We start from the raw sequence: 26,842 nt of genomic DNA, 5'->3' as shown, positions 1-26,842 counted from the left end.
TGAGACGTGGTTGCTGTGGGCTGCCTGGGGCCAAGAACTGAGATAGCAGCGGGTGCCCTGCGCTCCTGAGAGGCTGCTGGTCCTGCCAGTGAGCGGACAGGGCCTTATCCCACGGAGGGGCAGGTGGGATATGGCAAGAGTGATCTGTGACTGGGTTGTGAGGGCTTGGGCAGCCAGGGGTCTTCAGGAAAGCAGGACAAAGAGCTCTTTAGCTTCTGGGCTAGAGTCACGATCTGGAAGAACTGTCTCCTCCTGCCAAAGCTCAACGGCATCTGCACCTGGGTTTCCCACACACCCTCATCTTCTCTCTCTTTTCTCCCTGCCATGACCCGGCTGGCCGCAGGACGTGGAGATCCGGTCCAACGCTGCTGCTTACCTACCCCAGATCACCCAGCTCCTCAACAATGTCCCCCGCCAGATGCTGCTGCTGCTGAAGACCAATGACCTGTTAAGGGGGATTGAGTCAGCCCTGCACACACGGGCCAGTGCCAGCTCCTTTCTCAACATGTCTCGCTGCTGCATCAGAGCTGTTTCCACGTGAGTCTCTTCTCCACGCACCAGAGGCAGGCATGGAGCAGCAGAGGGGCAGGTGGGAATCCCAGGGCCAACTGGCCAGCCAGGACCCAGTCCCACAGTAGCTAAGCAAGGCGGGCAGGACAGACCCAGTCAAAAGTCTGTATCATAACGTAACATCGTGGTGGCAGGGCAGGTCCAAGGTCAAACCAGAAAGTCAATCTGTAGATCAGGTCCAGTGGTTGTCAGCAGGTCCATGGTGACAAGACAGGGCTGAGGTCAAGCCAAGAGGTCAGTACATGAGTTGAGGTCCAGGTCAAGGGCTTTCACAGCAGGACATGAGCTGGGGACCATTACTCCTCCAGCGTAGCTCAGGCAGGGACTCAAAGTGCAGGCCTAAGATTAACCAGAGCTCCTGGGCCTATGAGCAGAGCACTGGGGGAAGTCCCAGGTTAGTCAGGGCCATTAAAGCTTATTAGAGCCCCCCACTCAGGGCCCTGACAAGGCATAGCTTGACCTCTTACTCTTAGCTGTGGACCTCTCCCCCTGATTAGCACATCTGCTGTGGTCCTACCCCTGCTCAGTTACATGTCTAAGCCACTGTCTGTGCTGTTCTCATGCCCATCAGCCTCTTCAGAGGACAGGTCTGTCACCCTGGGGGTGGGGACAGGGATGGAGTTGGAAGCCTTAGGGTAAGGGTTTAGGGTCTGGCCCCTCCAGAGGAGGGCAAGGGGCTTCCTGCCCATTATAGGCATCACCTCTAGGAAGTATTTGTGGGTAGGAAAGATCTGAAAGTTCACTGTTGCCAGTTTCTGTAGCCTGATAGAGGGGTTAGGGCTGACTGTGAAGATCGGGCTGATGTTTAAAAGCCAGGAACAGGAGTCACGCAAGTGATTTCCATCTGTGAGTCTTATGAGTCAATGTATGTCTGCATTCTTCTGCACTCCTTTTCCTTCTCCTTGCAGAAGAAATAACAGTTATTTCTCTGGCTGATGAGGGACCTATGAAGCGCAGTTAACCTTTGCTTCTAAAGAAAGGTAGAGAATTACTTTTCCTGGAATCAGTGCGTCAGGATTGCTAGACTCTTACGAATGGGCTACCAGGAAAGGCTATAGGGGTATTCATCTGTCCCTGTTAGCTGAAGGGAAGCTGGGCATAGAAGCAGAGGATGCCGTGGCCCAGGGTTACTACATGCAGTGGGGAGAGAACAGGGTTCACAGGGGAGCAGGCTGTCTGGATTCATGCGAGGAAGGCAGTTCCCAGCTCCTCAGGAACTTTGCTCCCAGGGGTCTGCACTGCTGGTGTTTATCCACATGTGGGATGTTCCCCTCTGCTGGGGAGGGTCACTTGTACTGAAGACATAGGACAGAGCTCCTTCCCACCAGGCTGCATCCTGCTGGATCTAATGCAGCTGTTTCTCTCATTCTAGGTACCAGAGGAGCAAGAGTCACTCGTTTTACAGGAAAGTCCAGATCTCATTCACAGAAGCCCTGAGCCTGTGGCAGATCAACTTGTATGAACTCTTCCTGTGGCTGAAGGGGTCGCAGCTGGGGAGCTGGGTCATTGCTCTCCTGAGCCGGACGCACCATTCCACGTACTGACATGAACTAGTGGGAGAGGCCCGGGTGCTCCCTCCCTCCGTCGCTCCCTCCCTTCCACTCTCCATGGCACATTTGCCTTTCTGACTATTTCTGTCTATTCTGTGGGCTATTTTTGGGTCTTGTTCCACGTTACGTGCTGCACTGTCCTTGCCTGTTACAGCATTAGCTTTCTCTGTGGCACGGAGAGGTGGAGTCTGCACGGGAGCTCTGCCGTTTCAGGGGTGAGGAAAAGGAGGTGTGGGATACCGTGCGTCTGGAAGGGCAGGGTACTTTCTTTCCCCATCTGAGCAGAGGAAATTCCACTCAAATTCCAGTGGGACTGCACTGGAAGCAAAAGCCTCTCCTTGGCTTTTTCTTAAACAATCATAGAGAATTTAAGAGAATCCCAACCCTGCCCAAAACGTTTCTCAGACCCTCAGAGGGAGGTGGTGAAGTCCCTTTAAAATCCAATGAGGTTTATGTTAGTTTTTGCAGTCTCCTTAGTCTGATTTCTGTTCAGGTGTGTAGAGAGTTTCTCAGAGGAGTGGGATCTCGTGGAGAGCTGGCACTAGGGCTGGCTCATAAACTAGCTGGCACCTGGTGCAGAGAGGGGACCGTAACGGTGGGAGTGGTGGACTGGGAGTGTGGCTTTCTGAGGTTTGTCTCCAGTCCTGTCAGCAAGTGCCTCTGTTTTTGGACTTTTCCTGGCCTGTTCCCTTGCAAGTGAAATAGGGGAAAGGGACAATGGTCCTGTCTCTTTTCTGAAATTCAGGGAAGGCAGGCGGAATGACAACTCAGGGCTCTGAAACTGCTGGTAATGTATGTATACTGTACAGTACTGCCACACAGCAAAATAAATGTGTTGTATCAAAGACCTTCAGGGGAGGGATGCCTGGCTGCGTTGCTCAGGGTGATGCTGGGGCCTCTAACCTCAGTCCTGTTTCCATTTCTCCACGGAGTGATGCCAGGCAGCACTGTTAACTCCTTGCAAGCCAAATGAAATGGCCGTTTGGTCTTTCCTCTTCCCAGGAGGTTTGTTCCACATCTGAGTCCTCTGGTGCTGCTGCATCAGATGCGTGTTGGGGTGGGATGGAGGAGTGGGCGTCGTTCTGCTCGGAGGACGCACCACTCCTTGCCACCCAGATCCATGCTGAGCCTGCCTCCTCCCTGCCAGTGGCTGCGCGCTGCAGCTCATCTGTGAGATGTCACCATCCCCGTGCCACACACTGAGCGTTTCACCTTGTCACTGCCTGTGGGGTTTTGCTGCTCTTGCCTCAGACGAAAACCTGCCACTTGCTCGGTGGTGCAAGTGACAGGTCTGATGGCTCTGATTCTGCAGCTGTGGGATAGTTACCAGGAAGCCTCACCCAGAGGCCTCCTTTATGTGAGACGTCTTTGGGATCCTGGGAGACATCCCTGCTTGCTTGTGAGGATTCCTGCAGCCGGGAAGGGTGGATGGATGGAGGTGACTGCTAAGATCATTTCAGCTTTCTCATAAACGGTCTTGGTGGAAGGGAACACGAAGGACAGGATGGGAACATCCCTCTACTGCCAGCAAGCTTGCTAAGCTGAGGGTCGTTACTCGGGCACCAGCCTGTGCCTGAGAGTAAGCCAGAAGAAGACCGTGCGCTCTCTCAGTTTGTGTGCAGTTTCCCAGCTTGTACGAGTGCGAGACTCCACCTCGCAGTGAGTCCCTTTGCATGGCAAGGGAAGCAGGGAGCAGAGTGTGAGTGTGTGTGAGTCCCTGAGGAACTGATCCTCCTGCTGGCTGTGTGGGAGAGGGAAGGGATGTAATCCAGAAAAGGTACCGGAGTGCAGGTGTGCTTGAGCGTGATGGGTTGGTGACTGCGGATGCGTGGCTTTTAACAGCGACTGCGTACACGTGCAAGAGTGTAGGCACGGCTGGCTGGCTCAGGGCTGTCAAGAAGTGGTGAGCGACAGAGTTGTAGGTGGGGAGTTACTGAATGTGGGGTTTGGTCTCTGGTGCAGTCAATCGCCTGACCCTGGTGTTCGATCTCTGAGCCCTTCCTGCTATGGGGGCAGCAGCGCAGGAGTCCTGTGGTCTCCCATACTTGCTAAGAGCAAAAAAAAAACAACCCCAGTAAGACTGACTGTCCTTGCAAAGCTTGTCCTCAACCTGTGCAATGACACGTCAGAGAGATTCCTCTGACTTCTGGGTTGTGTGGTGGCGTCAGAGAACAGAATAATGGTAATTGCAGTGACGAGACTCCTGAGCTGGCAAGGAATTGTAGGGGCCCTGGAGTATTGTCCTGCAGCCTCTGCATGAGTAATCTTTGCTCACGTGAGCAGTCTGGCTGAATCAGTGCCTGTCTTGAGACACGGCTCGTAGGCTGGCCAGTGTGGGTGGGCTTCTCTTGGTTGCCTCACAAGTAGAGCTTCACTCACGGAATTGGCCTGGTGTACCCAGTAAAGTCCAGGAGACCCTCTAGTAATGGTCCCTGGCTGCACATCCCTCATCTTGTAGCTGCCCCTGCAAATGCCTTTGCCCATTCATGTCTGGATATACTGGCCAGAGCACTGCCTGGGTCTCACGAACATCTGTGCATGAAAGCTCATCCCGCAGTGAGACGCTGGACCTATCCCTTATTTCCAGAGGCTTCTGTCTTACAGAGAGGCTCCCTGCAGCAGGTGTTTGCATTGACTGGTGAGCCCCCAGCCCACTCTCAGCCTTGCCTGGTCTTTCACCCTCCAAAATCCCCCCCTGTGACTGCTAGTCCCGCTGCCTGGGGAAGGTTCTGGCTCCAGAAGTGGTAGGGAACCAGCAGCCTCTCAGACTGTCATTTTTTGGCGGCGTGCAGCAGGCAGAGAGTGAGGTGTATTTAGAAGAGCTTTGTCTGTTGTCATTAGTCTCTGCTGGCAGGCTGCGTGCTTCGGTGTAAAGCAGTGGGACTCCTCCGTCAGCTGTGCTCAGCTTTCACCCTTCCCACAGCCAATCGATGAGGGTTTGCCTGAGGAAAGAACGAGCAAACACCCGGAGTTTGACCCTTTAACATTCCTGCCTTGTCTTTTTGCTGAAAGCTCTCGAAGGTGAATGTGTTAAAAGGGTTTTGAAAAGACACTTTCTCATCCCAATTTGTGGTTGTCAAACATGGGTAACCTGGATCAGCTCTGTGCACTTGGCCTCTCCTTCCAACCTGCATTTATTGGTATTTTCATCACCAGCAAACACAGCCTCTGCTGCTCTCCTTGCCGGCAGCACCGGGGCTGCTGTCTGCCCAGCTTTGGCTGTGAGTGAACCGAAGTTTGGCGCAGGCAGTAAACGCTGGCCGCCCAGCAGGCTGCTGAACCCCCCGACTTGCTCAGGGCTGACAAGTAGGGGATAAGAGCTGGGGCCAGGGGTGCAAAACCGGTAGGCAACTTTCAGCTCCTGTAATATGAATACATTGCGGCCTCGGAGCATCTCCCATCCTAAAGGTTCTCAGTGCTCTTGGAAGTGTTGGGGAGCCAGCAGTCATCTCATCTAGCATCTAAATGTGCCATCTTTAGGTTGGCTGGAGGTAGAAAATGGGGCAGTTGGGGTAAATGATGTTGCCATGCAAAACTGCGAGAATTGAGGGTATGAAGTAAACAGGCTTATTTACATCCAGCTGAAGAAAGAGCCAGAGAGAGCGTGAGTCCAGGCTAAACATCACAGCCTTTACGTAGCACATCCAGTGAACTTTAACGATGATAAGTGGGTGGCATATAGATTTGCAGATCAAGGCTGCATGGTGCCCTCTGCCATCTCGCAGGGGCGGATGAACCTCGTGCAGTCACGGCAAAGAAGCTTTCCAAATGAATCACTCCCTGCTTCCCAGAGCAAATGAACCGTGACCGGCACGCAGCCTGGCCAGCGCCAAAGTCATTCCCCTCACAAACGACTCCCGGTGGGTCACTGGGGCTACGTTCCAATGCATCACTTGGCCCGCCTCTTCCCCCCACCCCCACCCCTGCATATCTCTGTGCCCCCGGCACCGTTCTCCCACCCTGTACCCTGAGTCCAAAGGCGTGTGGGCAGCCTGCGGGGTCCTGGAGCGTGCAAGGAGCTGTCACACGCGGCGGGCTGTGCCAGGACACCCGGGATGCAGGCAGGAGCAGAGAGGGGGATGCCTGGAGGGGTGCAGCCCTCAGGGTAGCCAGTGCCTTCCCCCTTCATCCCCCGACACCTGGATGGCTAGGAAGCAGGGAACAGACATTTCTTCCTCCTTGGCTCCTCTCTAGAAGCAGGAGGCTGTGGCTGGCTCCTGCCCCTGCAGCCCAAGCTCTGGCCATCCCCATCTCAGCCAGGGGACGTGCTTGTCTTGGGTGATGGTGACAAGTCTGCATGACGACTTTCAAATGGCACGGAGCAAACAGCGGCACCGAGATAAGGGGGTGCAGGCTGGTGCCCTGCCCTGTGCTGGGAGGCGGAATGCCAGCCCTCAGGGCAGATCTGGGTCTGCTTGAGGCTGCTGATCCTCTGACCACTCGAATAGAGGTGCCTAAGGTGGAGCAGGGGGTGTAGGGAAGGAGCAACCGGAGCCTGAGTTTGCTCTTCACCTTCTTAATGTCAGCAGCACAGCAGCAGAAGGGCTGTGCTCTGCTCCGCATCCAGCAGCCATCTCTGCAGCTTCCGTTCCAGCTCTGAAGGTTCCATTGCTGCAGGAGACCTGCTGCCCCTGAGAATCCTGCTCTCCTCACACACTTACCCGCCTGCATCCCGCAGAGCCTGTGCAGCTCAGGGTGACCTTGTCAAAGGGTAACGGCCTTTCTGGGATGGCTTGTGTGACCCAGAGAGCACCGCTGTGCTTGCCATCCTCCGCGGCAGTCCAGGTGGGCCACAGGCTCTGCTCACTGGCTGCACCTTGCACGGCTTCTCGTGAGCTGCTCGCTGCAGCCCAGGTGCTTTGATTTCTTGTGGTCTGGTAAAAACTGCTCGCCCAGACCACACAAGCAGTGTGGAGTAGAGAGGAGCTCTGGTAGTCTACTATATTTTATTTTACTTCATTGTTATTTTCATTTGATTCGGATTCTTTTTGCTGAGGCTACTTTTCCTTGCTCTGATATGTATAAGCATAAATAACACCCATAAAGCCTCTTCCTATAACTGGAGCGCTGCAAAGAAAGGAACAAGACTTCAGTCTGACCCAGCAGGATGTGTCTGCATGTGAAATGCCCGTTGGCTGCTGGTGGCTTGCAGGCTGCAGCTCTGGGCTCAGTGGGGATGTCAGCGAGCGTCCCCCCAGGGTGGCTGCCCCGGGAGCCCCTGCTCTCCCCTCAGCCCAACGGTGCCTCTAACTTCAATAAAGCAAAGATTTAGATGGAAGAGATAACCAAATGGTAGCTAATAAACAGAGACATGCACAAAACCTGGGAATATCATATCGCTCTTAAAAAAAAACGTGAAAAATAGTAATCGTGGCCGTTGTTATTACTGTCTTGTACTTCACCATGGCTAAACTATCCATCATGCTGATAAGGCTGAAAGGAAAACTCGGCAATATAAGATGCATATATCACAGGGCAGCCAGTCCCTCAGCCGGCTGTGCTGCGCCCAGTCTGCGCTGGGACTGCGGCTGCTCCTCCGCGTCGTGGGACTATCGGATAAACCGGAGCAGGGTGACCCCACCAGCGTAGCCACCGGGAGCGGGAGGTCAGTGAGGAAACAGCTGTTCTGCAACAGCCAGCGTGGAGACCTGAGCAATGAGGTGATGTGGGCTGGGGATTTACTTTAGGGTATCAGCGCACCTAAATCCCGTTGGCGTGAGCTGGACAGAGCCCCAGAGGATGTCAGAGGGAAGAATGCAGATTGATGGGGTGTGGGCCGGCGGCTAAAATCGTGGTACCGCTGCTGACTTTGCAGGGCAGGCCGAGCAGTCAGTTTTATGGGAGAAGAGTCTCGGCCTGGAGCGATTATACTTGCCTGTTCAATTGTGCACCCCGAGAATGGGAGACTGAAGCCAGGGAACAGGACGGAGAGCTGTGCAGGCTGTGCAAGGTTGTCCTCGCAGCCCTCGCTGGCCAAGGGGCTGTTCCCAGCAGTCTGTCCCTCAGTCCTCACCCTGCCCAGGTTACGCGGTTCTTGCAACTCCTTTATTTTGGAAACTGCTCCATGGTCTTACCTCACTCTCGGGAGTTTTGTCCCAGGTCTTCTCCCCATGGTTTTCTTTGGTTGCTGCATTTGCGCTTTCTGCCAAGCAGTGTCCAGGCAAGAGACAGACCTTGGAGGAGCCTCTGCAGGAGGATACAGGGCAGCAAAGCTGCTTGGGTGCTCCTGTGCCATGTGCCCTTCCCTGGCAGCACCTGAGTTTTCCTAAGGGAGTGGGTGCTCCTCTATGGCCCCTCTCCCAGAGCCTCCCACTCAGGCTGAGGCTGGGGGGTCCCACCCTGGTGATGTGGATGGCTCTGGGCACGCTGCCTAAGCTCTCTCTACAGCCTGTCCTCTGTAGTGGAGTGGAGAAGGATTATTTATTTGCCATATTGTGCTACCGGGGGAAAAAAATCATGACTACACGTTGGACATCAGCGCATGGCTGCTAAAACGAAATGTTGTTAAACCTGGGTCGTAAATCATGGGCAGGCCACAGAGCGCTGTGCCGAGGCTGCCCCTGGGGTTTAGCTCAGCCTCATCACGCCGGCATGGTAGTAGTGATGGTCTTCTGCCCGGGGAGCCCGTGGGGCTGGGTCACGCTCTGCATCCCGGGTGGGCCTGTGCAGATGCATCCCGAGGCAGTGGCAGCCAAGCAGAGCCCACGAAACGGCTCTCTGCATCTTTCCCTTCCCCGTCCCTTTCCCTCCAGGCTGAGCTCCTGTGCCACCCTGCTGGGGCTGCAGCTGGCCCCGTCTCGGAGCGCTGGGGGGTTCAGAAGGAGATGGGGCACCTGCTGTGAGAGAGGTGTTTTGACAGCAGTGGCACATGTTGATACAACACAAGGGAAATGTAAAGAAAGGTGCCTCAGGAATGGGTGCAAAGCCAGCTGCTGCGTTGTGGTGCCCCTCAGGTGGTGGCGCGGTGGCACAGTGGTGCTGCGTGACGCCAGGGTTGTGCCCAGCTTACGCTGAGACGGTGCCTGTCCCAGGGCATGGCCGGGGCTCGGGCAGGAGCACAGTGTGGCTGAGCTGCCTTCCAACCCCCGAACCAGGACGTGGCGATGGGGTGGCAGGGGCAGTGGGAAGGGGCTTGCCAGGCCGCCCAGCTGTGGGGATCAGCGGCACTGCTACTTCTGGGGCTGCCGGTCACAAAAAGTCATCGTACGTGGCAACTGCCAAAGGCTGGGGCTGTCACTGCACACCTCGGGCTGGGTTGTTTGCTCACACTCCCCAGCCCTCGCACATGTCCTCCTGTCTTGTGTGCATCCCTGTGTCCTCCTGTCTTGCTCCCATTCCTGTAAGCCCCCAGCCGGCCCGCAGAGCCGTGGTGGCAGCAGACATGGGGACCCACCGCACAGCCCCCCACCCCTCGCAGGCACCTGTGGGGACAGGGGGGCACCGTGACCCACTGGGTTCAGTTCCCATCAGCTGCCACCAGCCAGCTCAGGCCATGCCTTTCTCCCCTAGACAGCAGCTTTTGGGCACCGGCCATCCCTGGGGACACCCAGCCGGTCCCCCTCGGGCAGTGACAGAGGTGACGGAGCCCCGCCAGGCTCCCCTGGCCGGCCGCTGAGACACTTACCTGAAATGAGCTGCGGCCAGCGCATCGCAGGGGTGAACGTGGCTGCAATTATGAATGCGCTGCTTGTTTGTCTTTTCAGTGCCGAAATCCTGTCAGCGAGGAGAAGCGATAATAACATGCTATTAAGTTCTTTCTGGATAATGTAAGTCAGGAGTCAGGAGGCAGTTTGGTCATTTATGCCTTTGAAAAGCTCAGAATAATTTTCAGTGTCATTATCTCCCATTTTAAAGAGCCCGTTTCAAACATCAATACCCCTCTCCTCACCGCCTCCCCCTTGCTTGTGTGGTTTTCTCCCACCTTTTGTTCCTGTTTTCTCTTGAGTTTTCAGGGATTTGGGGTTGGTTTCCAGTCACTTGTACACCCTGAAACACACACCGCACCCGGCCGCGTGTCTAGCTCCTTTTCGCTTTTCATGGTGGGTTTGGGAAGCCGCCGCTGGTTTGCCCAGCGTCTCTGAGCTGCGGTGGGTGAAGGAGCCGCTTGCGAGGCTGGGAAGGGCCTCGGCGGTGGCGGGAGGAGCGTGGAGGTGACGTGGCTTCGGGTCCGCTGGGAAGGAGTGGGACCACGGGGCTGGCAGCGGTGCGTGTCCCCCTGCCCGCCGCTGGCCCAGGCGGGGAGAGCCACCTCCCCAGCCCAGCCACCCCAGCAGCTGCTGGGGGCTTCAGTCGCACCACGATGCCCCGGGAGCGAGCCGTGGCAGCCGGGCTGGGTTCCGGCGAGTGCCGGGGGGCCTGGGCAGCCACCCTGCTCGGGGCCACCGCTCCCTCATCTCTCCAGGCACGGCCACAGCTGATGGGTTATGTACGGAGCTTGATGCATCATTATGTTATTTGCTCATGCTTTTGTTGAGTGTGTGCTTCAGTCTGAGCGGTTAATGGATATTTTTGCCCTGAAATAGCCCCCAGGATAGGGAGCAGAGAGGCTCCTTAGCAGATGCAACTTCAACACCAGCTTACACTGCAGGCATGAAAACAGACAGATGTCTCCGAGTGAATGCAGTGAAAATTATTATCCAGAACTGGGGCAGGAAAACAATCCAGCTCCTCTCCTGCATGCACAAAGCATGGCTGAAGAGGAGAATTTTATTCATTAAGTTAATCGGCAATGATCCCTGAAATGTCAGCCTTGGCCTTAAGTTCGTTTCTAGGCTTGGAAAGCATCCTGGACCTTTGGTTTTTGAAAGGGGAAGGTGTGTGGTTCCTTCCACTTTTTATGTGCTGGCACCACCAATGTTTCAGTGCAAATAGGAGGGATAATGCCCTTCCATTTGCTGCCTTGTGCCTTCAGCGGGGAAATGGGAGCTCCCAAGCAGAGTACAGAAAATCTGCAGGGAGCAGGCAAGAGTCACATCCATCATTAAGCCTGGTTCACATTGTTCAGCAGCTTCTGAAGGAACTGGCGGGCACTCACATGCCAGCCGAGTCAGCGGTGGAGTCAGGCTATGACCTGGCATGAACTTATTTGCGGAGAGGGTGTGGGAAGACTTGCATGGAGAGCAGGCTCGTTGGCCTCGCTCTGCCTAGAGGATGCAGGAGCATTAGCGGCACAATGTGGCTTCATTAAAGAGCTGGCCCAGCATTGTTAGCATAGAGGATACAGTCTCCTTGGGACCGGTGTAAAGAGGGATAAGGATGCTCATCCCTTTGTGAGAGATGGAGAGGACTTTTAAACACTCTTGGTAGTCACGGACATTAATGCATAGCACTGGCCAATGGTGCTGGGAGGGGAACCCACACCCCGCACGATAGCAGACGGGGTGCCATGGATGCATCTGCTCCCAGACAGCCGTGCCCTCTGCGCAGAGGCCACGGAACGGAGACCTGCTGCTGATCCAGCCGTGACAGGCTGTGCCTGCCTCCATCGCCTGCTGACTCCCTGCGCCGTGCCCAGCTGCAAGTGCCCTTCTGAGCACAGAGGCGGATTAAATGTGTTTCGTGCAGCCTGGGATATTTGCATGGTTTCTCCCATGAAGGTTTCCTGGTGCTTGGTATTTTAGCTCATACTGCAATCTCTGCCACAGCGGGGACAGTCAGGCAGTCCTCTTTCCTCTATCCGCCTACCTATTTTCATTAGATCTAAGAGACTTTCATTATCTGTGGGATCACTGTGCCTCTCTCTTGGTTGGAACTGGAGAAGGATTTGAATAAATGCTTGATCAGCAGGGAACTGGTAGAGGGTCGGACAGCCTGGTCCCTCCTCTCAGGGCAGCTTGATGGGATGAGCCGTCTGCCCTTAAAAAAATGACCAACATCAGAAACATAAAGGAAAGAGGGGGAAGAAAAGATAGTGAAAAGCAGAGGAAACGGGACTTCCTAAATGGCTTGTCACACCAGCCAGCTGTCCGTTCACTCTGCCAGCAGCCTGGCCAGCTTAGCCCCGCTCCCAGCAAGGAGCTTCCATCTAGCTGTTCAGCCTCTCTTCTCGCGTATTTGTCCCACTTGCGACCGGTTTTCTCAGCCTGGTGCCTCCCCAGTTTCTGCGGCGCTGACAGCCCACGTGCCATCACCCGGCAGCACGGCTGGCTGCTGCTGCAGGCACGGCGAAGGGGGCGCAGGGGGGGACCGCCGGCTGGCACGGGGCACGCAGCTTCCTGGGGGTCTGTGCTTTAGCCGCAAGGCAGATGCTGCCCCATCTCAGCTGCATGAAGCTGTTGGGGCCGTGCCCAGCTGCCCAGAGCAGACGGCGTGGTGCACCCGTGTGCCGAGGCATTTTCCTCTCGCTTTGCTGGCTGGACCCTGCCTTCTGAGCCCCCTCCGCAGTGATGTTTCTCTCACTCTTGGTTTGCCTCTCCAGGGTGTCTTGGCAGGCTGAAGGAGGCCTGGCTGTGGTGTAGGCCATATTGTGAAGATGCTGATGTTGCTTATCAATGGCCCTTGTTGTGCGGGGAAGTTGGGTGTGTTTTAGCGCTCCAAAGATCAGCGGTTTGGTCCTAGTGGTGTAACTCAGACCTCAGCTCAGCCTGGGCCCAAGGCACCCTGTGTGCTCACCGGCTGTGGGCTCAGCACGGGCACGGTGTTCAGCTCCTGTTCACGTTCACGTTTCCTTCAGATAATAACGCTATGCAGGTTCCATAAGTCATCTGGAAACCCTTCGCAGCTCTTGGCAAGGAGGGTTCTCCTTTCTGATTTAAAGGGAGGCCTCTGCAGTGTGAGAGCAGGCGAGTTGTCTCCTGACAGCTAATAGATTCTCAGGCTCTTTTTCCAGCTGTTTCCTGAGATTTCAGGCTGTGGAGCTGCTCATATGAGCGTGCTTACATGTGGTTATGCTTATGTGTGCACATGCTGGCTGGAACACTAAACTCCAGGCCATGCTGGTTTTGCTCCCAGCGCACCGCCGTCTCCATGCTCCACAACCATACATCCGGAGAGACCTCCCAGCATGAGTGCCAAAGGACTGCGTCAGACCCCTGGCCATGTGGCCGATGGATTATCCCCTCCGAACATGAGACAGTAAACTTCAGAGGAGCAGACGCAGAGAAAGTGGCAGAGTTAATTGCTTTGAGCATGGGCAGTGGTTGGAGAGGGAGAGGGTGGGCAACTCTAAGAGCAAACAGCGTGGTTTGGAGGGGAAGAAGAAGCAAAAGGGAAAATAACAGCATAGAGCAAAAAGTCAAGGGCTCTCGTCTGGCTGGGAGGGACAGAAGAGGACTGAGTTGTGTTGCAGCAGGGTGGGACTCAGCCTCCAGCAGCACCCTCATTTTGTCATTGGTTTCTCATGTGTTTGATGGAAAACAGCTGCCCAGGATCTCTCCACAGTGGGACACTGCAGGCTCTGCCCAGAAACACATGCCACGTGGTTACAAATGGGAGAAGTGGGGAGAGCAGAGAGAGCGCCCTTTAATCTCTGTCTCCATTGCCTGTATTGGGCCGGGGATAGGAAGTGCCCAGGCAAGGTATTCTATGCCTTATGGATTCGACCAACAGATTCTGCTTGAGACCATACTTTGAAGTGGGAGAATTTAGCTTAAAAAGGCAGCTCTGTGTTACTACAGGATTCACATAAAGATGTTTTTGAACTCCGCACTATATTACTCCAGGGAAGCCATTCTGGGCTTCACACCAAACCAGCTGCATGTTGGGCGGAGGGTTTTGTTACTTTTCTGTACATCTTCAACTGGGTCAATGAGTATATTAGCCACTATTACCAAATCTTAATGGGTTATCTCTAGGCTCCCAACAGCCTGTGCAGCATCTCTCTTGCCACAGAAGGGCTTTGATATGTATGGATTAAAAGTGTTACAAGTGCTGAGTGTTAATGCCCCAGTTAAAAAATGTATAACCAGTGTCAGGAGACACGATATGTTTATATCGTTAAGGCATGTGCCAATGGATGCTCCCACCACACACAGTCTTTCAAGTTGTTTTTCTTATGCTTGGCCATGGAATTGGATGTGGTATGGCACAGGGGTTTTGCAAGGTTTGGGGCAGAGCCAGGGGCCCTAAAGAGAGAGCCTTGTAAGCACCACTCCTCTGCTTTGGTCTTTTATTAATGTCAGCTCAAGGGGAAACCCATGCCAGTCCTGGGCTGAGGTCCCCAAGAGAGCCCTTGCAGGCTCTTCACCATCTCTGTTCTAGGGCTGTGTGTAGAAAGAAAACACGTAGAACATTCCCAGGCACAAATCTTCTAGTTCTGCTTTGCTGGAAGGGCAAACCACATGCCCCATGTCACGGTTTAACCCCAACCAGCGACTAATTACCACGCAACTGCTCGCTCACTCTTCCTCCCCTGCTCCCAGTGTGATGGGGAGGAGAATCAGGGAAAAAGATCCGAACATCTAGCATTGTACAGGCTGAAGGGCAACGGTGATGTCTGAATAGAAAGAAGTCATTAAAATATTAACACTAGTCACAATTAAAAGCCACCATTTCCAACATGAAACTGGAACCTTAAAGGCCGCGTTAGACCAATGCTCCATCTAGCCCAGTCTGCAGCCTCCAAGAGCAGTTCATCCTGGCTGGCCCAGAGGGGGGTGGAAAAGCCACACAAAGGGACAACACTTAAGACTTGCCAACTGGAAAAGTTTCTTCCTACTCCGTACTTCTGTTTATAGCAGGTCTAAACTTCTAACAAGGAAGTTTATACCTCTTAACATTTATAAACATGTATGTATGTATTTACATATAATGCAGCTGTGCCTGTTTCCAGTAATTAGTACCTTGAAACCTTTGTAACCAGTGCAAGGCACGGTGGCTGGCCAGTTGGCTATGTCTATCTGAGCCCAACCATTCTTTGTGACACAAGTGGCAAAGACTGAGTCACAGTGGTCACCGGAGTGTCCTCTGCAAGCCCTCCCAGTCACGTGGATCCCCTGGCTCCATCACATCACCAGATCATCCTGGGTACTTATGTGGGCTGGAGTTGAATCACCAAGAACACATGAGGCATCCCAGTTCTGTTGCTCCAGTAAACTCCAAAGACAGTCTTAAAAAAATACAGTAAAGACTCCATCTTTTGTACTTAATCAGAACAATTAGTGTTTGGGTTTGTTTTCTTCCACTCAAACTGATGCTGCCTGTGACCATTGTATCGGTTGTGTTATAAGGTAAGCTGGGCTTGGAGCACCTCTCCTGTCCCCTACTACTTGTTGGCCTGCTTTTTGGGCTGCAGAAAGGACTGTTGGGAAGCTACAGAAAGGACATTGCTGTCACTGTGGAAAAAGGAGTAGCTTGATGGACCTGCTGGCTGCCGTGGCTTTTGGAGAAGGAGTCAAGAATGAGGGCTGCAGGGGTTTTGGCAGAAGAATTTGGAGGAGGCAAGCAGGGAGGGCCATGAGACAGAGACAAATGGATGGGATATGAAGGTGGAGGATCTTCCCATAGTATCATGTACCAGGCTTTGTATGTGGGGTGGAGAGGGGCTGGCTCCTTGTACTGATCACCACTGCCTGGTGGGCCTGCAGGGCTGGGGTAACGTGGAGGCTGCCAGGGGGCAGGGTCTCCTGGGGATGTCCATGGTCCCAAGCAGAAAGAAGACAAGAAAACTCTCAATGTGATTCAGAGAGCAGCCTTGCAGATGCACCACAAGCCCACCCTGCAGGGATCCCCCTGGGCCGACAGGACATTCCCTGTCCTGGCATCCCGAGGCTGCCAGCAGGGAGGAGGTCTGGAGGAAGCGTGGCAGCACCTGCTGTACGCGTCTGCCTTGGGAGACCCCAGCCCTGCGCTCACTGTGCAGTACTGACCGCATCCTCTTTTGGAAATACATCTTTTGCAGTTTTCCTGCCACTAGCAGATCACCTGGCAGTACTCATTGCTCGAGGGGGGGTGTGTGTGGAAATTTTTTAAATAGATAAAATGCAATGGATAAAGAGCATCCTGGTTCCAAGCACTTGTTAAAGGGTCTTAGAGCCCCCAACCACAGCACTCTCTGGGGTGCAACATGACTCAGTGCCTTTGGCTGGCTTCTTCGGTGACATCACTGGTGACTAAAGGTTTTTCCCAAGCAGCAGAAAGCTTAACCCTTGTTTTACAGCAAGGGCTGACATGTTAGTACTGGCAGTATTTCTCTTTTGCTGTTGTCAGGGTGTGGTACAGATCGGTAAAGAGTGACTGTATTTCTTCCTGCTGGGCTGAGGGGAAGACATCCATGGGGGATGCTAGAAGCCATCCTGCCATTACAGATGGGACAAAGCAGGAAGCCAGCCAACTTCCACTCATAATAATCAGGAGCTTGTTAAGGATTCTAATCAGGGAGAAATGTTTTCCCGTCAGCTCATTACAAACTCTAACGAGGTTGCAACTCTGGGTCATGGCTACTTTTTTCTCTTGCTGGAGGTAACGAGTGCACCTGCTGAAGGCTTTGGTAGCTCATTGGGTGTGACGTGTGGGTGATGTGGAGAAGGAAGGGGAGAAGGGGACAGAGCCAGGAGCAGTGAGGCTGTCCCAGGGAGCAGGGTTGTTTTGCCTGGTGATCTGGAGAAGGCAAGTATTTCCCTGCTTCTCTGTCTGCGGAAAAAGTTGAGGGAAGGGTGGCTGGGGAAAGTCCCATTCCTGGAGATGGTGGTGTCTTTTGAATGCATGACAGTGTCTATCTCCTCGGACTTCTTTGGAAGCCTGACAATGAGTACGTAAGAGGTCCTCTTTCATCATGTCTTTTATGTAGGTTGTGGGCCTGGGACGGTGTGTGATGGCAGCTGAGGACAGGTGGGAGAAGGTATGAGAAAAGCAAAGCAGTGCTGAGGCTTTTGGGGGCTGCTGTGTTCTGTGGAGGCCCCTATCTGCCTGTTTTCCTCCTCAACCCATGTCACTGAGGGGAATTTTGACTTTGTGCACCAACATGTGGCACACACAAGCTCAAAACGTTGCTGCCCGTTGGCTCACCAGCACCTCTGTTTTGCTCCCTGGGCTTTGAAAGGCTTTGGCCACGTGCGGAGAAGCTTGAGGTAGAAAAGTCTCTGGGAGACTCAAAACACAAACCGTGTTTTATTAAGCAGGAATTGACACTTTTGTTGGGGCTAATACTAGGTTGTGACCAAAGCTACCAGGCCTAATGACTCTGAGAGGATGTTCTTAAATATGGAGATCTGTGGCAGGCTGTATTTTTTATGAAGATAACCCATGCTCTTGTTAAGCTATCCGCCCTCCACCCCATCAGCTACTCACTAGCCTCACTGATTCCTCTGTGGCTGCAAAGCCAGCTCTCTGCTGAGACAAACAGGTTCCTCTCCTACCATCAGCGGCAAAGGTCATCATCAAGTTGGAAGGGAAGAGCTTTCGTGAAGTGCCAGAAATTTGTGGCAAAACTGTTTGGGAGGGAGATGGCGTTCTGTAAATTCACCACCTGCTTTGCTGTCAAGAAGCTAAGTAACAGCTTTTGCTTGTGCAGACCTTTCAAAGCAGTCTCTGACTTTTTTCAGGTTCTGTAGAAAACCCATTCTGCACCCTCCCTGGGTTCCTCCGTGCCTGACGCCGTGCGGCTGGTGTGGCTGCTGGGGCTGGGGATGCTGCAACAAAGGGGATGGGTGTTTCTCTTAGCGGCAAGGACCCTCTCTAGAAGCTTGAGGAGCGAACAATGTCAGAGGGGTGATATCCAAGACGGAAGGAGTTTAAGCAAGGCTAGGAGACTGCTATCCAAGAAGGATTGTAAATAGAAAGGAATTGTGGAAGATAGGCTAGGAAAGCAGCCTTGGGCTCTGTGGCTGGCTCTCCCTTCCAGCAGAACCAGGAAATGAACCTGGGAAGCGTCTGTTGGATGCTGTGAACATACAGCTGTGTGTCTCTCTGGGCTGTGTTACCCTCCCAGTAGCCTTTGTTGAAGGCTGGATAGCTACAGCTAGTAGACAGACAGGAGTGAAGGCACCTTCTCTACCTCTTGCACAATTTTTCTGTCTTCCCAGTTCACAACACCCAAGACAAAAGCCACTTAGAAGTTAAAATAATGCTATTCCTGATATGGTGTCTAGGTACCGGCTAGCAGCAAAAGCCTTCAAGGGAAAAGACACTTGGAGTCTGCTTGTGTTGGGGCATTAAATTAGATTTACTTCAATTTGGACAGAAGAATGTTAAGTACAAAAATTAAAACACACAAGTAATTAGCATCTGAGGTTGCAGGAAGCAATTCATTTAGTAATTACACAGTGAGCTTGCTGGGTTTAGGCTTCTTGGGTGTGTTCTTAAATTTTTTTGCTTCTGGCAGTCTTCCAGCTGCTATGGCTATGCTACATTGCTTCACACCTAGATTGACCTGCCTTTATAATGTGTCCTTGACATCCAGTCAAGGTGGTTTTGAAGCAGAAATGCTTCTATTAAAATGCCGGTGAGAAACCTGAGGCTCCCTGTATCCTCCGCTAATGTAGCTGTGCCTTCATGCTCCCACCCGAGCCTGTTCCCCATCTCTGGATGCGCCTGCTGCCCTCTTCAGAGACCCTTGTTAGCAATGCGTGCGCTGGAGCAAACGCAGGGAAGGGCCACTACTAACAGGGCTGGTGTCCAGCCTGAGTCTGGGGAAGTTTCTGAAGACTTAAGGACAGAACCAGGCTTTCTGGTAGCGCTCCTGTGCTTTGCCCTTATGGTCAAGGTACCTCTCCACGTGAACGGTGCCATTTCTCCACCCAGATGCGAGGAGGCAGAGAGCTGGGTGTGGTGACTATGGAAGCCTCGTGCATGTTATGGGATTTAGCTGGGAAACTTTCAGGTACTCATGTGAATTCCCCTCTGCCTAATCTGGAGGGTACCCAAGGAGTCATGCGGCCGAGCCGTGCTGAGATGGATGCACAGTATGGCTTTTCCAGCAGGCAGCCTGCGCAGGCTGTGGAAAGGAGCGTGATGAGTAATTATGTGGTGTGTTACAACACAGCGACACAGGGAGGTTTAAATGGCTCTTTCCAGCTATTGCCTGATTACTGCTGTGTTAACAGGAGCAAGGATCCTCTCTCTTGGAATTCAAGCGCCCTTCCCCCACATGCATGCTACCAGATTTGTAGCAGAGACTTAAGCTTTGAGCTAATTTTGCTGCAATTTTTGCAATCTTCTATCTTCACTGTCATCTCTATCCTTCGTTTCCAAAACTGTGTCGTGCCTGCTATCCATCCATCTATTGCAGCCCCTTGTCTCCTGCTCAGGATGTTGGCATTGGGGCATTAAAAAAAAAGCACGCTGCTTGGCACGCACAGTCTTTGTAGCAGCAGATACAAGAGAAAGTCACAGAAAAGGCACATTGGCTCAGTTTCATTAATACACTTGGCTTTAGGAAAGATGAAACTTATCTTGAAGCAAATGGCCTAAATCAGGCTATAGAGGCACTTCAAATGCATGGAGATCTTCAGGCTTTTAACTTTAGAATAGCTACTTCTGCTGACTTTAGGTTTGGTTTGTTTTTCAGTATGCTTTTGATGGTCCCCAAAAGGGACTGGAAGGAAAAAGTAGGGTTTCACTTTGGACTATAACCATCATTTACTTCCATATCAGCTGGGAAAAGGGAGGGGAAAAAATGGAGTGAGTTGTTAAGATAGCCTGGCTTGGTTTCTGTATCAAGATCCTCTGTAGGTCACTGACTGCGGGTAGTGCGTGTCCACTTAATAACCTGTGAATGTCTGCTCATCTTGGTGTCCTCTCCTGCCAGCTGAGCTACGCAGGCAGCCTTTGCTCCAGATGTATATCCTGTGATGGGGGCGAGTAACCTGGCATTGACCTGCCTGTGTGGGCCTAGGCTCTGGATCAAGAAGGAAAGACAGGATTAGTATTATAAAATGTGAAAGAAACCCACCAAATGGTTGGCAGAGAGCCTGGAGTTGGGCACTGGGTCGGGAAGACAGAGGCAGAGAAGAATCCATGTGGGTCTGGATGTGGTAAATCCATCTTAACTCAAGTCTACGAAAGTGAGGTTGGGTTGGGATTTTTTTCTGGAGAACTAATGGAGAATGCGCAGCCTTGGAGAGGGCCAAGATCATACGGTGGGGAAGTAAACACCTATTTTTGTTACAAAAAGTTTGAACAGTTCATCCCAGCCTTCTAGTCTCCTGGCAACGGTGAAGAAAAGACCATACTGGGACCACTATTTTAATCAACCTAATTGCAGGTCCTTTCTCTCCTCCCCCAGCAATCAGCCTCCTGGGAGATGGAAAACCCTTTTGAGCATGTCATCCGCAGGACTTGGAGACTCTCTGGTTTGCCATGCTGCGGTTACATGTTGCTCAGATCTGTGCAGTGCTTGTGTTTCATTTTTCTTGCCTGGAAACAGGGCGTTACTTTAGTGGGTCTGCATTTTTTCCCGTTATACTAAAATGAATTTGTTGCTTTCGCTTCAGTTAAAAATTTCCAGTTGGATATTACCTGCAAATACAAATGCTGTGCAGTTCTGACCTGTTTCCCTGACTACCTCTCTGCCTGCCCATGATTCAGAAGGCTCTCTACCTCCTGCTCCTGTCCGCTCTCTAGAAGTGGTTTTTTTGCCTATGCAGATATGCAAGACTATAAATGTTTTCTGTACAGTGCATACGATGGCAAGAAACATCTACTTCGATTATGAGAAACATCACTTATTTTCAGCTGCCTTACAAAAAAAAAAAAAATGTCTGTTCTTCTAATACTTTATCAGAGGAGTTAGTTTAACCCTCACCTTCTCAGACTCCTGGACTTCTGCAGCCAGCTGGGCTGCCTTTCCAGCATGGGCAATGAGAGAAATCGGCCTTAGCGCTGAAGTGGTGCAACATCACACAGTGGGAAATCCTGGTGTCTGGGATGATACTGGGAATGAGCTCAAAAGTGTGTGGCTACACTGATGAACTGGTCTAATGGCTGGTGTGGAAGTGTTTCAGTTCAGTGTAATTAAACTGCTGCGTTTAGTGCAAAGGAACCAGGCTATCTCTTTGCCCCTTGCTCTCTTTCACTGCCTCTATCTTACTGGCAGTAAAAGACAAAAAAAAACCCAACCAGTTTTGTACTTTTCTCTTGGAAACTGTATACAGTACTGGGTGAACAAAACCCACTGCTCTACTTTGCTGCTGCGGCAGTGATATAACACCGGTCCCAGTGTTAGCTGGCAGAGGACATCACAGGCTTCCTCTTCAGAGCACCTGAAAACAGTTAGGAAGCCAGTTCTGCCCATTTTTTTCCTGGTTATGCTGTTTTTCCCTCGTTGTTCTAAGGATTCACCTCAAATCTATCCTTACCAGACTGGTGACCTGAACTGCGCACTCACCTCTCGCAATGGCTCTTGTGGGGTCACCGCTGGAGAGCCCCTGCTCCCAGGCATGAAAAGAGACTTGGATTTCCACAGCTGATGCTGCAGCACCCCTTGCCCACGGGAAACCTGCTGGAGAAACGGGTAGGACCAAGCGCTGAGAAGAGCAGTTGCTGGAGGTTGACGGTGGCTGCGTGGGCATCGTGCCGTGCTGGGAATGCTGGGTGCCCAGGAAGCTCTCCTGCCCTTGGGCCAGCAAGCTCTGACCCACCGGGCAGCATCTTGAGCTCTGCTATGAACCTTGATTGAGGTAATTTGGCAGGCAGTGGGGGAGGCTGATGCAATGCTTTCTTTTTTCCTCACTCTGGTTTAGTGCTGTAGCCAAGGCAAGGCTGGCCTGTCAGCCGGGAGCGTCATGCAACCCTTGCAGGGGCACTACATAAAACACCTGGTGCTGCTCAATGGGTCCTCAGTTCCCCCTCGTGTTGTTGTTGCAGGAATCATACTTTCTTTCTTCATTTGTATCTTTGCCCTCCCTATCCCTTTTTTCTTTAAAAAACCCCACTGAGCCATTAGATTTGCAAATGAATGGGCAGGCAAGTGACAACAAAAGGGAGCTGGAGCTGAGGAGTGCAGGTATAATTACTGTAATTAACTCGAGCAGCAGGGGCACAGCCAGCCTTGGGAGCATCGCTCAGAGATGCTGGGGGTGAGAGATGGGAGAGGAAGGATGGCCAGCCTGGGAGATCATCCTCGGCCCCACGGGTCCCTGTTCCCTGCCTGAGTGCATCGACAAGGAAAGAATCTCCCCACATGAGGTGCAGCAGGAGTTTTGTCTCGCATCAAAATTACTCCACGCTGTGTTTGGGCAGCCCCTAAGGGGTCTCCCCAAGCTCTCGTTTCCCGTAAATCCCTGGGAGTGGGGGGCACCTGACATGTGGCAGCACTAGCCCCTTGCTGGGCAGTCAGAGTGCCAGTGCAGGGGGGAAACCCTGCAGCAGCTGAGGCCTCGCAGGAGGAGCTGGGACAACTGGGGCCAGCCAACAGCTTCTCTCAGAAGCTCTTTAGTGTCAAAATACGTCACTCGTTGACTTTGCTAGCTGCTGGTCTGCAACTTTATGGTTGATCTGAGAAATGGTATTAATTATCCTCATCGCTGGCAGACTGAATAGGGAGCATGACCACCTCGATTTGGAGTTGCCATGGGTCCATACAGACGCACATCTATGGGTTGTGAGGGAGTGTTTCATGCACTCCCGGTCGTCTTCATACCAGAAAAGTTTTACGATCACTTAAGATGGAATCGATACGTCTTTTTCTGCCTTCATTCTGCTAGTTACAGTCCTGTGGTCGCTTTTCCTCCTCTGGGTAATACACACGTCTGTAGCCCGCATCATGTTCATGCAGGAGCGCCGCAGGACGCAGCGTTCCCTGCACACGCTCCCTGACCATTTGCATCTGCCCTCAGCACAACAGTGCGGCAGCTGCCTGCGCAACGGGTCCGCAACAGCTCTAGCTCTTGGCAGAAGGGCTTCTCCTCTTACCGTAAAGAGAAGGGTGGCTGATTTCAAATACAGGTCCTGCAAACATTAGTTGCCATCGGTCTTGTGCTCAGAGTCTGAGACTGACACTGGTTTTAGGGTTTTCTAATCTTTTTTAGACTTGACCTCAGTTTGTTGAGTGGGTGCATAAGATTTAACATCTGAGAAGTTTCCACAGGAAAATATTAAAAAATCAAAATAAATCCCGAAAACCCTTTATTTTTGTGACTGCACAGACCAGTAAGCCTGGGATGTAAACACTTTTCTTAGCTGTGGCTACTGATGACGAAGGCGTGTGCAGTGAGCCGCAGGGTTCTGAGGTTCTGTAGTCACCCCTAGGAATAGTTACACAGGCTTGTTAGAAAAGGACTGTGGTTTTGTTGCTGAAAGATTAATGTGTCAAGCTCTGTTCCACATAGGGTTGAGAACACCTAAATATGTGCCTGGCGTATTTAGGAAATAGATTTGCTGAAGCCGGGTGGGGACTGGGGTGGGTGTGTTTTGCTGTACTGTAAAAGCTTCAAAATTCTCCCCTTTCATTGTGGAATATATTTTGATAAGAAGGAGGGGGAATGCAGAGTTCTGTGAACAGTTTCTGTTTAAACTTGCTACTACTGATCAAAAAAGCTATAGGAAATAGGATTGGAAGGTCTTTGAGAAATCATCTAGTCCATCGCCTTGCCCCAGGCATATTCAGCTGCACCTCCCTTACCCTTGACAATATTTTGACTGAGTTGTGGGCAATCTTTTCCAGTGCTTCCCTATTCTTAAGAGATTAACCCAAATCTTCCATGCTGAAGTTGAATTTATTGCCTCTTATTCACCATGGGCATGGAAAACAGATTATTCTTTTCCTTGTAGCAGCTGCTCAGATATTTGAAAACTGTTACTGTGTCCTACCCCAGTCATCTTCTCTTTATCTAGACATCCTCTGTGTGTTCTGTCTGCTCTTGTGGGCCGTGGATCCTAAACCTTTGACTCTTCCCCTTCTTGTCTCCTCAGCTCTCCCCAATGGGTCTCTGTCTCAGAGTGGGACACTCAACACTGGACACAATCTTCTAGGGAAAAACCTCCATCACAGGTCTCTCAGACTAACCTCAGTGTCCCAGTCTGATAGTTGCTTGTTCTGTGGTGGTTTTTACTGGTTTTCAGCTTGTGCTATACAGTAACTTCCAGAGTCCTTTTTGTAGAATTGCCACCTAGACAGCTGTTCCTTTTTCTGTATTTATGAAGTTGATTATTCCTGCTTAAGTCTAATTACACGAATATGTCCTGGTTGAATTTCACCTTGTGTTCTCAGATCATTTGTCCAATTTGCTCTGATTGTCTTGTATTCTATTTCTGTCCTCCAGCATATTCAGTCCCTCCCAGCTTGATGTCATCTGCAGATTTAATAAGTATATTCTTTATTCCATTATCCAAATCATTAATGGAAACATTGACTAGTGCTGGACCCTCCAATGAACACCACTCAATACATCTTTCATCTGGCAATGAAATAATAATAACTATTTTCAAGAAATGTTTTTCTAACCAAATATTATTATCCCACAGTAGGTTCACCTAGACAATCTTTCCTTGAATATCGTGAGTCACATGTCAAAGTGTCAAAAGCTTCACTAGAGTCGAGACATGGCACCTGCTGCCTCCCAAGACCTGTTACTCTGTTGGAGTAATTGTTGGAAAAGGAAACTAGATCACTGTGACTAGAGCTGCAAATCCATATTGTTTGTTATGTTTTTCTTTAAGAATATTTTCTACTTTAGATTCAGGGCTCTCCCATTGAAAAGACTTCAAACCAATAGCTTTCAGCAGCTTCATGTTTGCTCATAAAATCCACTTCATGCTTGGAAGTAGTTACTTACTAATAATTTTATTTATACTGAAGGGAAGACTGAGTCCAAGGAAACCCTGCTGATCAGTCACACACAAAGAAGGTAAAACCTAAGAACAGACCTAAGGAAACTTGTCTTTAGGTCCTGGTTCAAAAATGTAACTAGCTTGAGTGAGACAGGTTACAAGCCCTAATGCATGTCGGCAGCATCAGTAGCTTTCTTCAGACATGCAGCCACCAAATGGGTCTGGTTGTGACAACCAAACCTCCTCAGGCTGAAAAGGCTCACGGCTTGGGTTCTCGGCTCTTCAGCCAACTGTGCCGGACCCTGGGCTACCAAACAGACACCATGTAGGGGCAGTGCTTAAAAGAAACAGAGTAAGCGTAGCCCCACATTCCCTGAAGAATTAACTTACATCCTAATCCAGGAATGAGGATCAGGTTGTACATCCTGGTTGCTCAGGGGTGTCCTGGGCCGAGGTTTGGGCAGGCACATTGCTCCAGCCATGCCCTCCTGCCCTGTGCATCCCTGCTGCTGGCTTTGGTGGCCTATGGCCCCATCCACTCTGCCTTGCCCGAGGGGGATGTGGGCACCATCCCTCTCCCTCAGGTGAGGAGTAGTACTTATTTCCAGAGCGCTGGCTCTCTGGGCTGGGCATTGGCACACCTGGGTGTGCTGCTGAGCGCTTCAGCTACATGCTAACCCCAATGGCAGCCTGCTTGATTGGGTTCCTCGCTGTCTTCTGCAAACGCGGGCATTTAAGTGCTATACATTCAGCAGGCAGCTGTTAGGAAATCTCAAATTGCAGTTGTCTACCTCTCTTGTTGCTGGGATAATTGGATGGTAAAAGGCAGAAAGTACTGATTCCCCCACCCCACCAATAAATGCATTTAAGTATTTTTAGCAAGCAAATCTGCCAAAATGCAGAAGCTACTAAATATAGAAAGTCTCAGGGTTTTTCTTATCCTTTTCTTTTCTTGAAATCTTATTGACGAGAACTCTGCCTCATGTACTTAGGAAAGAAATGAAGCAATCAACAGCAATATATAATTTTGTCCAGTTTGGGGAAAATTTTTTGTTCTGACCCATTAATTCCCAGCTGTATTCCAGCATCATACAGGATAGCATTAGTGTGACTGAAGGGACTCTTTCTAAAGTTCAGGTTTTCAGTTTCTCAGTTCTGCCAAGAAAAGACTCATCTGTCACTGCACCATGTTGAAAGTGGGTGAGAGCTGGCTGGAAAATCAGGAGAAAGGGAGGAAAAGAGAAAAATCAGAATGACCAACATGTAGAATGCTCTCTTAGTCATCCTCGCTTTTTTTCCTCTTCCTGCCTGTCCCTTGTCCATTTTCACATCTGAAGCCCTGATGCTGAAGGCAAACCTCCATGTATACGTGTAGGATCAAGGGGTCAGATTGGAGCTTTTCAGGGCAATGATTCCCTAATTAGATGCTTGAAAAATTCCTAGCACACTTTTAGGAATAATTAGAAAAATAAGGGCTGATGCAAAGTTGTCATAAAATGGTGTGAGTCATCAAAATGTCATGAAATTACATTAAAAATGTTATCCTATTGTTTCTTAAAGTAACTTTAAGCCAAGTAAATATCCTGCAAGCCATGGGTGCTACTGGAGCATGTAATAGTGCCAGCAGAACTGGGATTTGTGTTTGCTGCTACAATAGATCAGGTGGGCATAGCGGGTCTAGTTTTCTTGTGGCTTGTATTATTAGAAAATGAGAGTATTTCTGAAGTAGAGAACAGGTGTTCTGCTATAAAAAGGAGAGCATCTGGCCATGGATTCCAAATGCCTGCTTGTTTGTGACGTACAATTTTTTTCTTAGATGTTTCTGATGTTGGTGCATTGGTTAGTTTAGCAGAGCCTTTAAGGCAAGGCTGGGGAATGGCATTTGAAAAGCACAAAGGTTGCCCTTTTTGGACCTACCTGAACGTAGAAGGAACATCTAGAGGTGCTTTAGCAGGACAGGCTTTCTCAGATCACTAGGAAAGTGGGAGCTGGATGCGCGTGTGAGCAATCGAGCCTTATTTCCCTTCTGTACTGAAACCCTCTTCCCAGTTGGGCATAGGCCTAGAAGCAGAAAACAG

The 26,842-nt window shown here is 51.3% G+C and overlaps 1 protein-coding gene across 2 annotated transcripts in view; it reads left to right on the top strand.

Annotated features, from left to right (window-relative positions):
• Positions 1 to 2,967, top strand: part of ADCK1 (aarF domain containing kinase 1) — a 78,365-nt gene extending 75,398 nt beyond the window's left edge. For both annotated transcript variants that reach the window (XM_055813805.1, XM_055813799.1), the window contains 2 exons: positions 344 to 537; positions 1,943 to 2,967. In XM_055813805.1, the coding sequence (XP_055669780.1) occupies positions 344 to 537; positions 1,943 to 2,114 (366 nt within the window). In that variant the 3' untranslated portion in view covers positions 2,115 to 2,967. The remainder of the gene's footprint in view (positions 1 to 343; positions 538 to 1,942) is intronic.
• The last annotated feature ends 23,875 nt before the right edge of the window (positions 2,968 to 26,842 follow it).

Source organism: Falco peregrinus, chromosome 1, assembly GCF_023634155.1.
Source record: "Falco peregrinus isolate bFalPer1 chromosome 1, bFalPer1.pri, whole genome shotgun sequence".
Taxonomy (NCBI): Eukaryota; Metazoa; Chordata; class Aves; order Falconiformes; family Falconidae; genus Falco; species Falco peregrinus.
Note: the sequence above shows the minus strand (reverse complement) of the source record. Positions and strands in the feature narration are given on the sequence as shown.